The sequence below is a fragment of the Ahaetulla prasina genome, chromosome 1 (assembly GCF_028640845.1).
Source record: "Ahaetulla prasina isolate Xishuangbanna chromosome 1, ASM2864084v1, whole genome shotgun sequence".
Lineage (NCBI taxonomy): Eukaryota > Metazoa > Chordata > Lepidosauria > Squamata > Colubridae > Ahaetulla > Ahaetulla prasina.
In genome coordinates this window covers 109,869,005-109,883,949 of record NC_080539.1, presented here as the reverse complement: position 1 = coordinate 109,883,949, position 14,945 = coordinate 109,869,005, and the positions used below count along the sequence as shown (strand labels likewise).

At 36.2% G+C, this 14,945-nt stretch overlaps 1 protein-coding gene across 1 annotated transcript in view; it reads left to right on the top strand.

The window, feature by feature from the left end:
* NKAIN2 (sodium/potassium transporting ATPase interacting 2) overlaps positions 1-14,945 on the top strand; it is a 642,901-nt gene that overhangs the window by 613,683 nt on the left and 14,273 nt on the right. Inside the window, exon 6 of the mRNA XM_058172453.1 lies at positions 7,479-7,535. Within this exon, the coding sequence (XP_058028436.1) occupies positions 7,479-7,535 (57 nt within the window). The remainder of the gene's footprint in view (positions 1-7,478; positions 7,536-14,945) is intronic.

Sequence of the window (14,945 nt, the reverse complement as noted above, 5' to 3'; positions counted from 1 at the left end):
TTAAACATTTTAGAAATAAAATGTGATAGAATTAGAGTTCTATGACACAGAGAGGAAATCTGTGTTTCCCTTATTTTTCAGTCGCTGAATTTGATACTATAAACCAATTGTATTCTACTGTCACTGGAAATATTAGCAGTAGCAATCTAAAGCAACTAAAATGTCAACATTTATCTTTCATGATGGAATATCTTATCCACACATTATAGTTATTTTTTGAACTCTTATTAGAGCTACATTTTCATAAAATTGCACAGTAATTTTATTACTTTGAAATATTCATTTAATCAGTTTAAACTCTATGCAATTTGTTCCTCCAATACAAGCTTTATGTCAACTTCCCAAACAATTCTGGTACTTTTTTAAAAAAAAATCATTAAATATTTAGTTACTTCATAAAAAGCTCTAGGGAGTCATCAATAAAACACCAGCCTGCTGGGATTTGTAGATTACATGAAATTAAAAGAAGAGTTTCTAAGACTGCTTTCTCTTTTGGCACTACTGTGCCCTAATAAAAAAGGAATGGTGTAAACATAGTGAATTTTAAAAGATAAAGTCATATTACCATTATTTAAAACAGCTCTTCCCAGCTGTATGTTCTTCACATTGTTGTACTTCAATATCCATAATCCCTATCAAGAATAGCAAAAGCTACTTTTTTGTGTGCAAATTGTTGTTTTTGTTTTTTACTCCTAGTGACTGTCTGGACTAGTCTCTGCAATTTTCTTGGTCAGAAGAAATTTACAAACCACTTTTTTGGAAATTTACAAACTTCTTTTTTGCCTGCTTCTTAGGACTGAGAGAGAGTGGCTGGCCCAAGGTTACTCAGTTGGCTTTGTGGCTAAGATAGGATGATCTCTGGTTTTCTAACCACATCTTTAATATATGTGGAGATGAAGACATAGTGGAGGCTTTCAAAAGAGTTTTTCCTGATTCCACTTTAGGAAAAATGCAGTTTGCCAAATAGGATTATTTAGATAAAGAGTATTATTTTTAAATAATTTAGTACAGAGCTTTTGTTGTGTAATATCTTCTTTTGTGGCCCTTATCACTTAGTTTCCACATTTATTTCTCTTATTCTGTTTATAGAGCAGGGATGTTAAACTCAAGGCCTGTACCACAGGGTACTTAGATCTGGTCTGCGGGGCCGCCTTGGAAACAGTGAAGGACTGACCCGCGGTTCCTCTGCCAGCAAAAATGGAGCTTGGGAGGGCCGTGTGCGGCTCTCCCAAGCTCTGTTTTTGCTGGCAGAAGGTTGCAGGAGGCTGTCACAGCCGAAAACAGAGCTCGGGAGCCCATTTTCTCTGGCAGAGCGCTTGAGCCACCATAGGCGCCCCTGATACAAGCAACATTGAGCTGGCCATATCCACCCCGGCCATGCCCCACTCTGCCACCTCCGAGGTCAAACACAACCCTGATGTAGCCCTCAATGAAATTGAGTTTGACACCCCTGTTATAGAGCAACACAGGAATTAGGAAACTAATTAATGTTACATTAATGTTAGCAAGCATGATTTATGATGTAATAATATCTATTCTCTGTATAAATAAACCTGATTTATTTATTTTTTTGCGGAATACCTAGCTTTGCACATCATCTTAGAAGTAAGTTTCACTAAGTTCAGTGAGCCTTTCTTCCAGATTAATGTGTATACAACTTCAACCTTCTGACAGTATATAGAATAGCATTTCCTGGTAAGAAAATTTACAAAATCAGGCTACAATCCTAAAATTGCAATCATTTAACTCTGTGGGATTAAATTATTTTAACCCTTTTCTACAAAGCATGAACTATGTTATGTCATGTTATTATTTTTTACATTCATTTTTATTATATGGCCAAGCACATTATCATTTATATTAGTAATTTCTTTCTGAAGATATCGTAGGTAGACAAACACCAGTATCCCTTAATGGGAGTGAGGCAGCTACTTGTTGCTTCATAAAGATTGATGTTGCTCACAGTAGTTTTTGGGGTATATTGAGGATACTTTGCAATCTGACTAGACTGTCATTTTATTTTTCACGCTTTCAATCTGTGGTTCTGAGTAGTTATGAGCATTTTAATTCTTATTGCTAATTTTATGCACAAATGTAGAAGTTTCAATTACTTCAGATTATTGGAGATTAAAAATATTACAATTTTCTCTGTTAAGCATTATAATTTGACATACAATTGGTATTTCATCAAATCTAAAATTGCCATTTAAATTCCCAAGCAATCTCTTTGCTCAGTGCAGGAATCCAGATAAAGCTTTTACAACTATTAAGTATCCATTCACTGTCTGAACACATGCAGCGAAGGAGAGCCCATCAATTCCCTTGATATGGCTTCAGTGTTGAACTGTTCTTACTATTATGTTGATCCTTTAAAAGTAATCAGCATTGAAAAATCCAAGCCAGGCATACATTCATCTAACTAGCTAGAGAAAAATTCAAAAATTGCTCACATATGAATAGGTTTCTCAAAAGTTTAACCAGTCTTTAATAAGAAATCAGTTAACAGAACAATCTTAAACATACATAATATAGAAGCTGAAAATAAACAGTTGTGAAATAGTCATCTTTTTGAAAGCATGCTCACAACTCTGAGTGGGAAAGAAGAAACATACTACCAGAAAACACGGAAATACTGTGATCATGAGAGAATCTTGGACCGAAGGCAAATCCTTTCAATCAGTAAGTGTGTAGCAATGACATCTGTTTGCATCCAGCATAGAAAAAGAGCCAGTGAGTTTAGGATAATGAGGGCATAGCCCAGTACAAACATAGAGATCAGCACACAGCACACATAAAATGATGACAAACATATCACTCCATTATCTTCCAGTACTTCAGCCAACTATAATTCTGTAGGCCAGCCCCTAGATATCCATATAGATAAACTTCAAATCCAGATTGCCTCTTTAATCAAACGTTCAGGACCAACAAAGGGCCATAAACACACTAGACCAGAGGTCCCCAGCCTTGGCAACTTGAAGCCTGGTGGACTTCAACTCCCAGGTATTCTGGGAGTTGAATTCCTCCAGGCTTAAAATTGCCAAGGTTGGAGACCCCTGCATTAGACTAGGGCAACAGGCAACCTATAGCAGGGTAACCTACTATAAGCTGAGAGCAAACTCCACGTTCAGTTGCCCTGATGATGTTGCCTAATTGGTAATGCAATGTTTGCAAGCAAAAAACCAAGCTCAGAGAGCAACAAGGACTCCACAGTTCAACTCTGAGTTACATATATTCTATTTGAATAAAGTTTATTTTGACAAGCAGTTGAGCAGGAAGCAAATATGCATATGCAGCAAAGCTGACTCGAATTGTCTCATGGAGTCTTAAAGAATTGTTCTTCAACAAATAACAGACAGGTTTGAGTATGAAAAAAATCAGAAACAATGAGCTTGAATGCTAGATAAGAGTAGAAATCAAACATTGCAAAAGATAAATATGCGTGTAGAATCAGCTATCCATACATTTGGTGATTAGGAGGTTTCAAATTATCATAGTTGCTGAGAGGTAGAATATTACAGAAAAGCACTGAACCAAGATTTGCTGAAATTGACAATCACTATTCACAGAATATTTCAAATTCTCAAATCAGTGCAACTATCTGTCAGAGTTATCACAATCATCTAATAACATTTACAAGTATTCCTACCATTTTTTAAAATTGACATAGCCTCCTTGGATATGTCACATTAAAAAAAACCCTGTAGATGTCACCTGGAAAAAAAATCTCTTGATCTCACCCACCTGGACAATATTTGTCCAGTTTCCCACCTTCCCATTTAGTAAAAAAATGTTGCTTGGCAGCTTCAGAGAGTCCTGGATAAAATTGATTGTCTTGACCCCTTCCAGTCAGAATTCAGGCCCAGTTCTGGGACAGAAATAACATTAGTTGCACTTGATCTCTAGTAAAAGCAGGATAGGAGTAGTACACCCATCCTTGCTCTCTTTGACCTCTCAGTGGCCTTTGATACCATCAACCATGATATGCTTTTGGCTGGTGACAGGGTATAGGGCAGTGCACTGCAGTCTTGCTCTGGTTTGTTCCTTTCCCCAAAACCAGTCCCAATCAATGTTGATAGAAATTCCCTTCCCTACTGGTTCGGAAGTGTGTGCATGCATCACGTCTGATTTTGGACCCTCTGTGCATGCGTAAAGCCTTCTGTGCATGTGCAGAGGGTAAAAAACAGGTTACTTCCTGGTTAAAACCAGGAAGTAATGACATCCAGGTGGGTGGGCGAAGCCTCGCTGCTGCCGCTACCAATTCTCCAAATCACCTGCCACTACCGGTTCACCCGAACTGGTGCATCCTCCTGTCGTGGATGATACCAACTCTATATCCCCAACCCATGTGATGCTGTCACTGCTCTCTCATGGTTCCTGGAGACTGTGGGGATCGAGATAGGAGACAACAGGCTTCGACTGAACCCTGACCAGAGCAAATGGCTTTGGGTGCTGGAGCTTCGAGATCTGGGCCTACTACAGATAGAACTGGTGCAGAACTTGGGGATTCTCCTGGACTCACAATTCCTTCTTGAAGAGCAGGTGGCAGTTGTGACAAGAAGAATATTTCCACAATTTCACGTATGTGCCAGTTGCAACCTTTCCTGGATCAGGAATCTCTGCACTCAGTCATTCAAGCCCTGGCCATCTTATGCCTGGATTATTGAAATGCACTCTACATGGGGCTTCCCATGAAGAATGTTCAAAAGCTACAACTGGTATAGAATGTGGCGGCAGAGACAGTTCTTGGGGGCCCTAGGTTGGCCCAAGGTGCAGCTATCTGATTTGTTTTGCAAGGCCCATGGGCGTAAGAACTTCTTAAAACTTCTAGGCAGCAAAAGAGGCTGAGAATGAGACTATTTCTCAAAGAAAGAGCTGCTTAGAGTGGCTTCAGATCCAGAAATGTTGAAAGAGAAATGAGTAATTTGGCATGAGATGATGTTCAAAGAAAAATTTTTCCACCAGGCATAGCAATGCACTGCATAGTAACGTTGTGAATCTCAGACATTGTGTATGTACAAGTGGCACTTAACCCCAGACCTTTGCGCTGATGGTTTTATACGACTTGAACTATAAGGACAGAACTAATGTTGCACTAGATATATGTGTGCAATTGGCTCAAGATATTGTCTTTAATGAAAAGTTGACATGGGAAGCTGCCTTTCTCAGAAAAAATAAACTCAAAGGAGATATCTGTGGCTTAAACCCGCCCATTCCAGCCATTTTCCATAGTTTCCTTCAGCTCATTTTCTTTATTTTAAAAACAAAATATACTGAATTATTCAGTTACGCATTAAAATATTGTCCTGTTTGTTTAGCAGAGATGCAGTGAACAATTCAGCTAATTATGAATGATGACATCAGTACAGTGTACAACAATGATGTGGATTATCTGTGCTTAAGAATCTTCCCAACAATGAACAAAATGTTAGAAATGTTTATGGAGTTAGTGACAAGTTTTCAAATTGCGCTCTGAATTGTATCAAGCCCAGATTGGCCTATCATAAGGTTTTTAAAAGCTCAGGCCTTGTAGAGGCAGAACAAAATCATTATAATGTTATCACAAATAGAAGCAGATACACTCCCTGTATTTGCAAGTAATCTAAACTGAAAGGATAGCTAGTAAAACCAGCTACTAAGGCTGGTTTAAATTTTAGCAAGTAATTAGGCTGAAGACAAAAGCAGAGGTGGCATTTTATAAGTGCAATTAATTTAAAGGTTAATTTCCTTGGGTGCTAAAATCTTATTTAAAACATTTACCAGGAAAGAAAATTAGGATGTTACTATCAAGATGCATGAAGTGCTTTTGGGAATCCATTCCTATTATCAGTAAAAAATTAGGTTAGGCTCAAGATGGGAATTTCAATTCATTTTAGTGGATTATAAATGGCTTTGAGTGGAAGGATTTTGCATTTCTTTTGTTTGAAGTTATTAATTGCAACTATTTTGAACAAAAGGTCTGCATTTATATGTGAACAAGCACAACATGAAAAGAAAATTGGCTATGGATTGCTGCCTTCCCAAGTAATGAAGCTGATGTTAAGGAAAGTGCTGAGACAATAATTGTGTAATGAAAAACAATTAATAAATGGAATTGCACTCTAAAAGTGGTGCTGTCGATGTGCTTCCTATATATTAATTTATCTGCTCCTCTTTCCTCAACATTTATCTGGTCCCTTTCTTTTCTGAACAATACTTACCACCTCCTCAAGGAACTGTTGATATAACTATGGATAAAAATATAGATAGGGACGTGGTGGCTCAGTGGCTAAGACGCTGAGCTTGTTGATTGAAAGATCAGCAGTTCAATTGTTCGAATCCCTAGTGCCGTGTAACGGAATGAGCTCCCATTATTTGTCCCAGCTTCTGCCAACCTAGCAGTTTGAAAGCACGTAAAAATGCAAGTAGAAAAATAGGGACCAACTTTGGTGGAAAGGTAACAGCGTTCTGTAGGCCTTTGGCATTTAGTCATGTCGGCCACATGACCACGGAGATGTCTTTGGAAAGCGCTGGCTCTTCGGTTTTGAAATGGAGATGAGCATTGCCCCCTAGAGTCGGGAATGACTAGCACATATGTGCGAGAGGAATCTTTACCTTTACCTAAAAATATAGATACAGTGAGTAACAAAACTTTAAAGGACACTGAAGTGATTTAAAGTGATACTAAATATAAACATTTAGTATCACTTTAAATCACTTTAGTATTCTTTAAAGTTTTGTCACTTACTGCATCTATATAAACATTTGCTATCATATCATTGTCCTAGGATTCTGCTTAATAAATTCAGTGCTGTTTAATAACAATAACAATTTAATATTCTACCCAATCATAGTATAATAAATGGATTGGCACCACCTGAATTTTATTGATTTTCACTTAATCTGTCACATAGCTTTATTATATAGATTATAATTTTTAAAAACACATATATAGATATGAATCCGGTGTAGTTGAACTGACAGCTACAAATAAGATAAACCAGTAGAATCCTTCCTGGGAGAATATATAACCAGTGTTTGGAAAACAACAATTTTATATTCTGCCAATCTCTGAATAAAAATCTTGAAAGCAATAATTGTGGAAATGGGGGGACTCATTTCTAACCTACCTTCAGTTCTGCTGCTATCCTCATATACTCTAGTTTCTTGAACTGGTTCAGTTAGAACCTTAACTAAAACAAACCATGGTTTGAAGTAAGGAAATGATCAGAATTTATGGACTAGCGGTTAGGAGCATCCTAAAATATATGTGTTGGATTAGGGTTGATGCATCTATCCACTGCATGTTGCTTTATTTCTCACACTTTTCATCCACTAGCATTTTGACAACTTAACAGGCTAATACTGTTTAGAAGCTTCTAAAGTAGTATCCAGTGAACCATTAATTATTTTTTAAAAAAATACATTACCTATTAAAGAAAATCACATCTCTATTTTCTCAAACTCTCACCTGAGTTTTGGCCTGCTAAAATTTACAGCTGAATACCCGGTGATGGGCGGAAGATTGGCCTACTGGCTCCCTGGAGCAAACCAGAGTATGTATTTCTTTATCATTATGAATGTTTTGCTTCGAGTGTCCTTTGAAATGGTTTGTGGGAACTCTTACAAGGTTTTTCTTTCATTCTTTCTCCTTTTTTTTTTCTTTTTCTTTCTTTTTTCTTTTTTTTTCCTTTTCTTTTTTTTCCTTTTTTTTTGTGGCATGAGTTCACTTCTGAGATCTGCTTTCCTATGACCCTTCAAGTTTTTCACATGCATCATAAAACATTCTTCTTCAGAGTGCTTTAAAAGAATTTGGGTTCTGTTGTTTTAGAAACTTTGCCTGTAGTTTTGTTTATATAAATGAATTAATAAATGAGTGAATGAATGAATGCATATTCAAAAAAAAAAAGCATGTCATAAAATGAATGGCTTGAATTATGGAATGTTTTGCACTGTTTTGCTGCTAAATAAATAAGACATGTTATAGAAGTAAAAAAAAAGTATGAGAATAAGTTAAATGCTTAGTGAATGGTCCAACATTGAGCAAGAAATAAAATTAGGATGTTTGATGTCCTCTTGGGTGTTTAATGAATGTATACATGCATGGATGAATGCATTAAGGACATTTTTTATGATGTTAGAAAGATGTTGATCATAAATATATGTTGAACACAAATGGTGCCATATGTCTGGCTAAATGAATATTAGATAGATTATATCTTTCAATGAGGATTATAAATCTGAAAATTAATCTTTCAAGACCAAGGTAGTTGTGTGCAATAGGAAAAATGAAACAAATTATTGTAAGTAATTCATAAATCAAACCTAGTAGATATCTTCAGACCTTCATAGACTGTTACTAAAGATGGGAAGGCAGATAGAGAAATTCAAGACATGCAAATACTGGGGGGAAAGTAGTTGGATATATGTCATCAGTTGTGGGAATGAACATTTGTTAAAACTAAATGCTTTCAGCCCACTTTTTTATATCAGAGTGGAAATTGGATGAGTAGAATCAATACAGTTCAGTTCAGTAGGAATAGGATATTCAGAAAGTGTATGTGATAGGACAGAAGAGGTAGGTCAAGAATGAGTGGCAGCTGAATGAATATAAGTTGAATATAAAAATAAGTAATTAGTATGAACAAAGTACCGTGCAGAAAATGAATGAAGATTAAATTATAAAATAAATATAAAGAGAACAGTTGATGGAGAAGACTGAGAAAAATCATGATTTGATAGTTGAGGAAATCCATAAAAAGAGAGAAGTGAGAAGTTTAAAGAACAAAAAACTACATATGACATAATGAATGGACATAGTGAAAGAAAGGATGGTTTTCAAGATACTGAGAACTGCTGTGAATTATATAGATAATGACTAGATTTAAGTATGTTTTCTTCTTTTATCTCATGTCTTGAATTTATTTAGCTTGCTGTTGCTTACTTCTTTAGCTTACAAAACATTCCTTATCCTGAAAGGGAATACCATGATATGTGAATATATTTAGATATATAGAGAGTGTTGCTAATTGTAGAATGTTTGGCACTTTAGTTTGACATTTTTAATAACTGTGTGGTGTCACAGTTAACATATTGATTAACTCCAAGAAAACCTGTATGTCTTTCTTCAGCTCCAGAAGTTCATTGGGGGCTTTGGGCTAATCACTGCTCTAAGCTGATTATTTCATACCTTAAAAGAATGTCTCTCAACCTTGGTGACTTGAGGATGTGTGGATGGATGGTCAGGAATTATGGATCTGAAGTCCCACATGTTCAAGTGGCCAAGAGTGAGAAACACTGTCCTACAGTATTGTTATCATGATAAAATGAAGAGATATTCCTTATATACTCTTTAAACTATAGAGAAAAGCTTAGATTGAACTATGCTATGCTATGCTATGCTATGCTATGCTACGCTATGCTATCCTATGCTACATCACACCATACAACACCATACCAACCAAATCACATTACAAAGTGTATTGTACTGTATATTATGGACAGTGTGGCTAGAATAATCACATCTTAGAATTTAACAAAACCATAACAAATCTTCATGTAGGCATACTTTTTATTAGAAGCCATTGTGAAAATAAGTCTATTGGAACCTCACCAAATTTACCCAATCTAAAATGTTATTTCTGCTCCTTGATGAATAGCAGCCCTTTAAAACTGTTCTCGGAAGGATCTCCATTGCATTTTGAATTATGTACCAGGAGTTCCTTGGTGAAAGCAGTAATGGTGGGCAACTTTTTCTAAAACAGCCAATCTGTCCCCGCTGAAATCTGAAAGTTTAAAAGAATATTTGGTGCTTTTGCAAAGATTTCTTGTGAGTGAGACTGAGTCTAAGCTCTCTCCAAATCCCAGATGTATCCCAAGGCATATCTTACATCCCTGAACAATTCCATAGAAAATCTTCAGGGGCTTCTGTCCAGCCAAGTTCATAAGAAAAGAATTGCCTGAAGGCAGAACATCTGGACATAATTGTTGTTGACTCACACTTGCTTTAACCTTTCAGAATACTAATCTTCCTGCTGGAGTTTTCCTCCATTTGTACCAGTTTTCTGACTACATTTCTCTTCTAATAAAATTGTCTACATCAATCTCTACTAACAACTTATTTCATTAGAGATTTATTTCATTGCTTGGGTTGGCTCTAAATGGCATTGATTGGGCATGGCCTGCCTCTTTCCCTTTCTTCTCCTTTTTTCTCCTCTCAACTTATTTAAAGCATTCGTTCAATCTGAAAATCCTTCAGGGACAGCTTTATAATGTTCCATATGTAAAATGGAACATTATTATGGAAATGATTCTTGAAATACCCCTGTTCAATTGAAATTTGATTTCCGAGAGAGAAAATATAAATTATATTTCTCAGTGCTCTGTCTGAATTGTATGCATGAAATACAGGTTCTTTTGAGTGCTCTGAATGTCTACATGCTCACTGACTATCAGGTTTTATGAGTAAAAGATGGCAATTTCTAAACATTTGGTCAATGCTAACACTATTAGTTGACTAAAAACCTAATAGGTATTGTTTGTGAGCAGGTGAATATCAGAGCAGTTTGAAGTCCTCGTCTATAATATCTTGAATACACTGCATCTTTTCTATTAAGTAAACCAAAAGGATATCTAATAGAATCTAGACAAATGTACATCTTGGACATTAGGAAATTTGATTTCAAAAAACTTAAGAATATATAGAATCCTATGAATACAATCAAGAAAAAGGTGGTTCAGGAATAGTAAGAGTGACTTAAAGCAAACTGTTAGCAGCAGAACAGCAAATAATTCCAATAAGATAACCTTCCTTAACTTGGATAATGATGATGATTTATTTATTTATTACATTTCTACCCTGCCCATACCTTACCCAGCTGATTGTGGGCATTTTACAACACAAATATGAAAGCCAACTCTGAGAATTGCCCACTCAGGTATAGTATTGCCAAGAATGATATAAATAGTCCTCAGTTAATGACTGCTCTATTTTACGTTGTTGTTTTTTTTGTTGCTACAACTATGATGAAAAGTAACTTTACAACCAGTCTTCAAACGTATGACTGTTGCAGTGTCCCCACAGTCAGGGGATTGCAATTTGGGTATTTTACAACCAGAGCAACACACACACACACACACACACACACACACACACACGAGTGTCATAGCATCCCTCAGTCACAAGCTTTCTGTCCAAAAGAATGGAGTGCCAGGAACAGCTAAGGTGCTGCACGGAACCTTCAACCCTTCAAACTGCCAGGTAGAGGACCCAAGAATGAGGAAGACACATGCTACCCATAGGGGTGAGAAGGAGATTTATTTATACTGTATGTATAAAGTGTATCCAGAAAGGTCTTTACTAAAACCGTAATATTTATACACTTTCAAAATTCATGAATTAAAAGCGGAGTCTTGTAACTTGCCTGGGTACAATAGCTGGCTGGATATTAACAGGGGATTTGCCAACAATATTTCACAAATATGAAATGTCACAGAAAGGATGGCCTCTGCGTATACGCATTTGACAGGATGAAATTCCAATAATGGAAGAAATCTTGTTTCCACTGAAAGCTCAAGAACTCTACCTGACATATGCTGATCATTTTACCATTATAACTCACTGCAGTGACTCAGAAGAATTGCTTCATTCATTCATCTGTCTCTTGTCTGTAATTTTGCCGGTTTTTAATCATGCAACCTAAGAGAAAGAAGCAAAAATTCACAGCTCTTCCATTCTGTTCATTTCCTAATTCTGCATATCATACTAAATGTGAACAGCTCTTTTCCCCCACAGTCTTTTCAGTTGCTGGCATGGGTTTGCTTTTTCCCCACACCGCTGCTTTCTTCTATTTCATATTCCATTTCACAAGTCAGAACTTACCTGGCTGCTACTGTAACCCATTTTTTAATAGTCCTTGGTGTCTCACAGATACCTTTCTCCAGTAATATTGCCTCACTTTCTCCTTCATTTGAACATTCCAGTACATTCTATACATAATTACTGACTTACTAGTCACTAGTGTAATGCTGACTAGCTATATGCTAACGGCTTTTTTGGACCTTTTTACCTCAACACCTGGTATTTTGAGGTGCATTGGAATCAGCTAAATTGGAATAAGTGCTGGATGAAATTTCTGAACAAGAAAAATAGAAATTCGAAAGTGAATACATAGGTACATAAGGGAATCAACAGCCCTGATGTCCAGTCTAATCCTTTATATACTTTTTGGAAGTAAGCCCCACAATTTGATTTGTTCATGGATAAGTTGGATGGAACTGCAGCTAGTGTTTGTTTCAGGTTTTCTGCATTAATTAAAACTTTGTGTTCGTTTTGTTCTGTTAACAAGTTTTTTTTCACTGTCAGTATGGCTCAAGAGCAAAACGAGCTCACTGATGCAGATATGCATGGGTGTAATTTGATTATGTGCTACTGTCTGCCTGGATTTTTACATCTGAACTTCCCAACAGTTGGTGTTGGTGATGTCCCTCATCTTCCTTGGGCTTGCTTAAGAAAAGGGAACAGATAGGAAAGAATGGATATGGCCAAATAAGACAGGTTTTGTAATATTTAAAAAATCCAAAATAGAGAAGTAAGTTATCTTTAACTCAATTTTCTATTTATGTGCGTTTTTATTTTGAGATATGGTTCATGCCACCAGGTTTTATGAGACAATGAAATTCTGAATTTTATAAAGGGATAGCAGTGCATGTGTGAGCAAGCAAATGATTGAGTATATGTGTAGGTATCTCTCTCTCTCAAATTTTAGATATTAAAATGTCAGGGAAATGATTTTGGTCTTGCGTTCCCAAACTATATGTAAAGGTGTCTGATTATTTTTCACTAAGGGGAATTTGCATTTCTTCACATTTGGTATATGAAGAGAAATGGGAATGAAAAAATCTGACTATTTTCAATAGTCTGATTTTGTTACTGTACATTTATTTAGTATTGTTCAGTTTGTCTCCAGACTGGAACTAGTTCAGAGCTAAGAGAGATCTCTGAAGAAAAAAGAACGAACGATAAGCATTTGCCTGTGGATGCAGATACAAATACATTGTATTTATCCAAACATTTTACAAATTAGGTGAAATTACATTCTGTCACAGTCTGTGAAGCATTTCTAAGTTATATTGGAATGCTGACTAGCTATATGCTAACGGCTTTTTTGGACCTTTTTACCTCAACACCTGGTATTTTGAGGTGCATTGGAATCAGCTAAATTGGAATAAGTGCTGGATGAAATTTCTGAACAAGAAAAATAGAAATTCGAAAGTGAATACATAGGTACATAAGGGAATCAACAGCCCTCATGTCCAGTCTAATCCTTTATATACTTTTTGGAAGTAAGCCCCACAATTTGATTTGTTCATGGATAAGTTGGATGGAACTGCAGCTAGTGTTTGTTTCAGGTTTTCTGCATTAATTAAAACTTTGTGTTCGTTTTGTTCTGTTAACAAGTTTTTTTTCACTGTCAGTATGGCTCAAGAGCAAAACGAGCTCACTGATGCAGATATGCATGGGTGTAATTTGATTATGTGCTACTGTCTGCCTGGATTTTTACATCTGAACTTCCCAACAGTTGGTGTTGGTGATGTCCCTCATCTTCCTTGGGCTTGCTTAAGAAAAGGGAACAGATAGGAAAGAATGGATATGGCCAAATAAGACAGGTTTTGTAATATTTAAAAAATCCAAAATAGAGAAGTAAGTTATCTTTAACTCAATTTTCTATTTATGTGCGTTTTTATTTTGAGATATGGTTCATGCCACCAGGTTTTATGAGACAATGAAATTCTGAATTTTATAAAGGGATAGCAGTGCATGTGTGAGCAAGCAAATGATTGAGTATATGTGTAGGTATCTCTCTCTCTCTCAAATTTTAGATATTAAAATGTCAGGGAAATGATTTTGGTCTTGCATTCCCAAACTATATGTAAAGGTGTCTGATTATTTTTCACTAAGGGGAATTTGCATTTCTTCACATTTGGTATATGAAGAGAAATGGGAATGAAAAAAAATCTGACTATTTTCAATAGTCTGATTTTGTTACTGTACATTTATTTAGTATTGTTCAGTTTGTCTCCAGACTGGAACTAGTTCAGAGCTAAGAGAGATCTCTGAAGAAAAAAGAACGAACGATAAGCATTTGCCTGTGGATGCAGATACAAATACATTGTATTTATCCAAACATTTTACAAATTAGGTGAAATTACATTCTGTCACAGTCTGTGAAGCATTTCTAAGTTATATTGGAATGCTGACTTATGTGGTTATTCCCATAATGATCTTTCCTATAAACATGTGCCTCTACACTTATAAATATTTAAGTCTTTTAACTATTGTACAGAGGTGGATATTTAGGACACGTTGTTAATGTTTTTCCCAAATGGACATCAAAGAAAGATCATTGGACACCACACTCTGGGGTACATTGTATTCCAATGTCCACGTCTATCAGCCAATTACAGAAAGATTGTGGACCTGGAAAGCTGACTGTAACATAGAGTATGCTGTACAATCTCCATTTCACTGGAGTATATACAATCTATATCAGTATGTCATTTGATCGTATTTGCTGGAGGCATCTTCTTTGAGGAATACATAACATATAAAACTAAGGTCTGAACTGGATAGGTGGATTCTGTATTGACCAAGCAAGCTTGATATTACCTAGTGCTGCACAGTAAAAGATTGTAAAGTAATTTATTTATTGTGTTTCTCTGGCTCAATCAGTGTCCACATTTCTGAGGGCATGAGTCACTGGCACTAAGACATCCTAGAAACTCACATCATGAACCAATATTTTCTGGGGAAACACAACTCTTTTGATTAAATATTGAAACTGCTGTTACTTCATCATCTAGATGTCCGCTGACAAACAGCAACTTTGTCTTGTAAGGATTTAAACTGACCTTGTTTAATCCCATCTAGACCCTTATAGCCTCCAGATACCAGTTCAAGGCTTCCA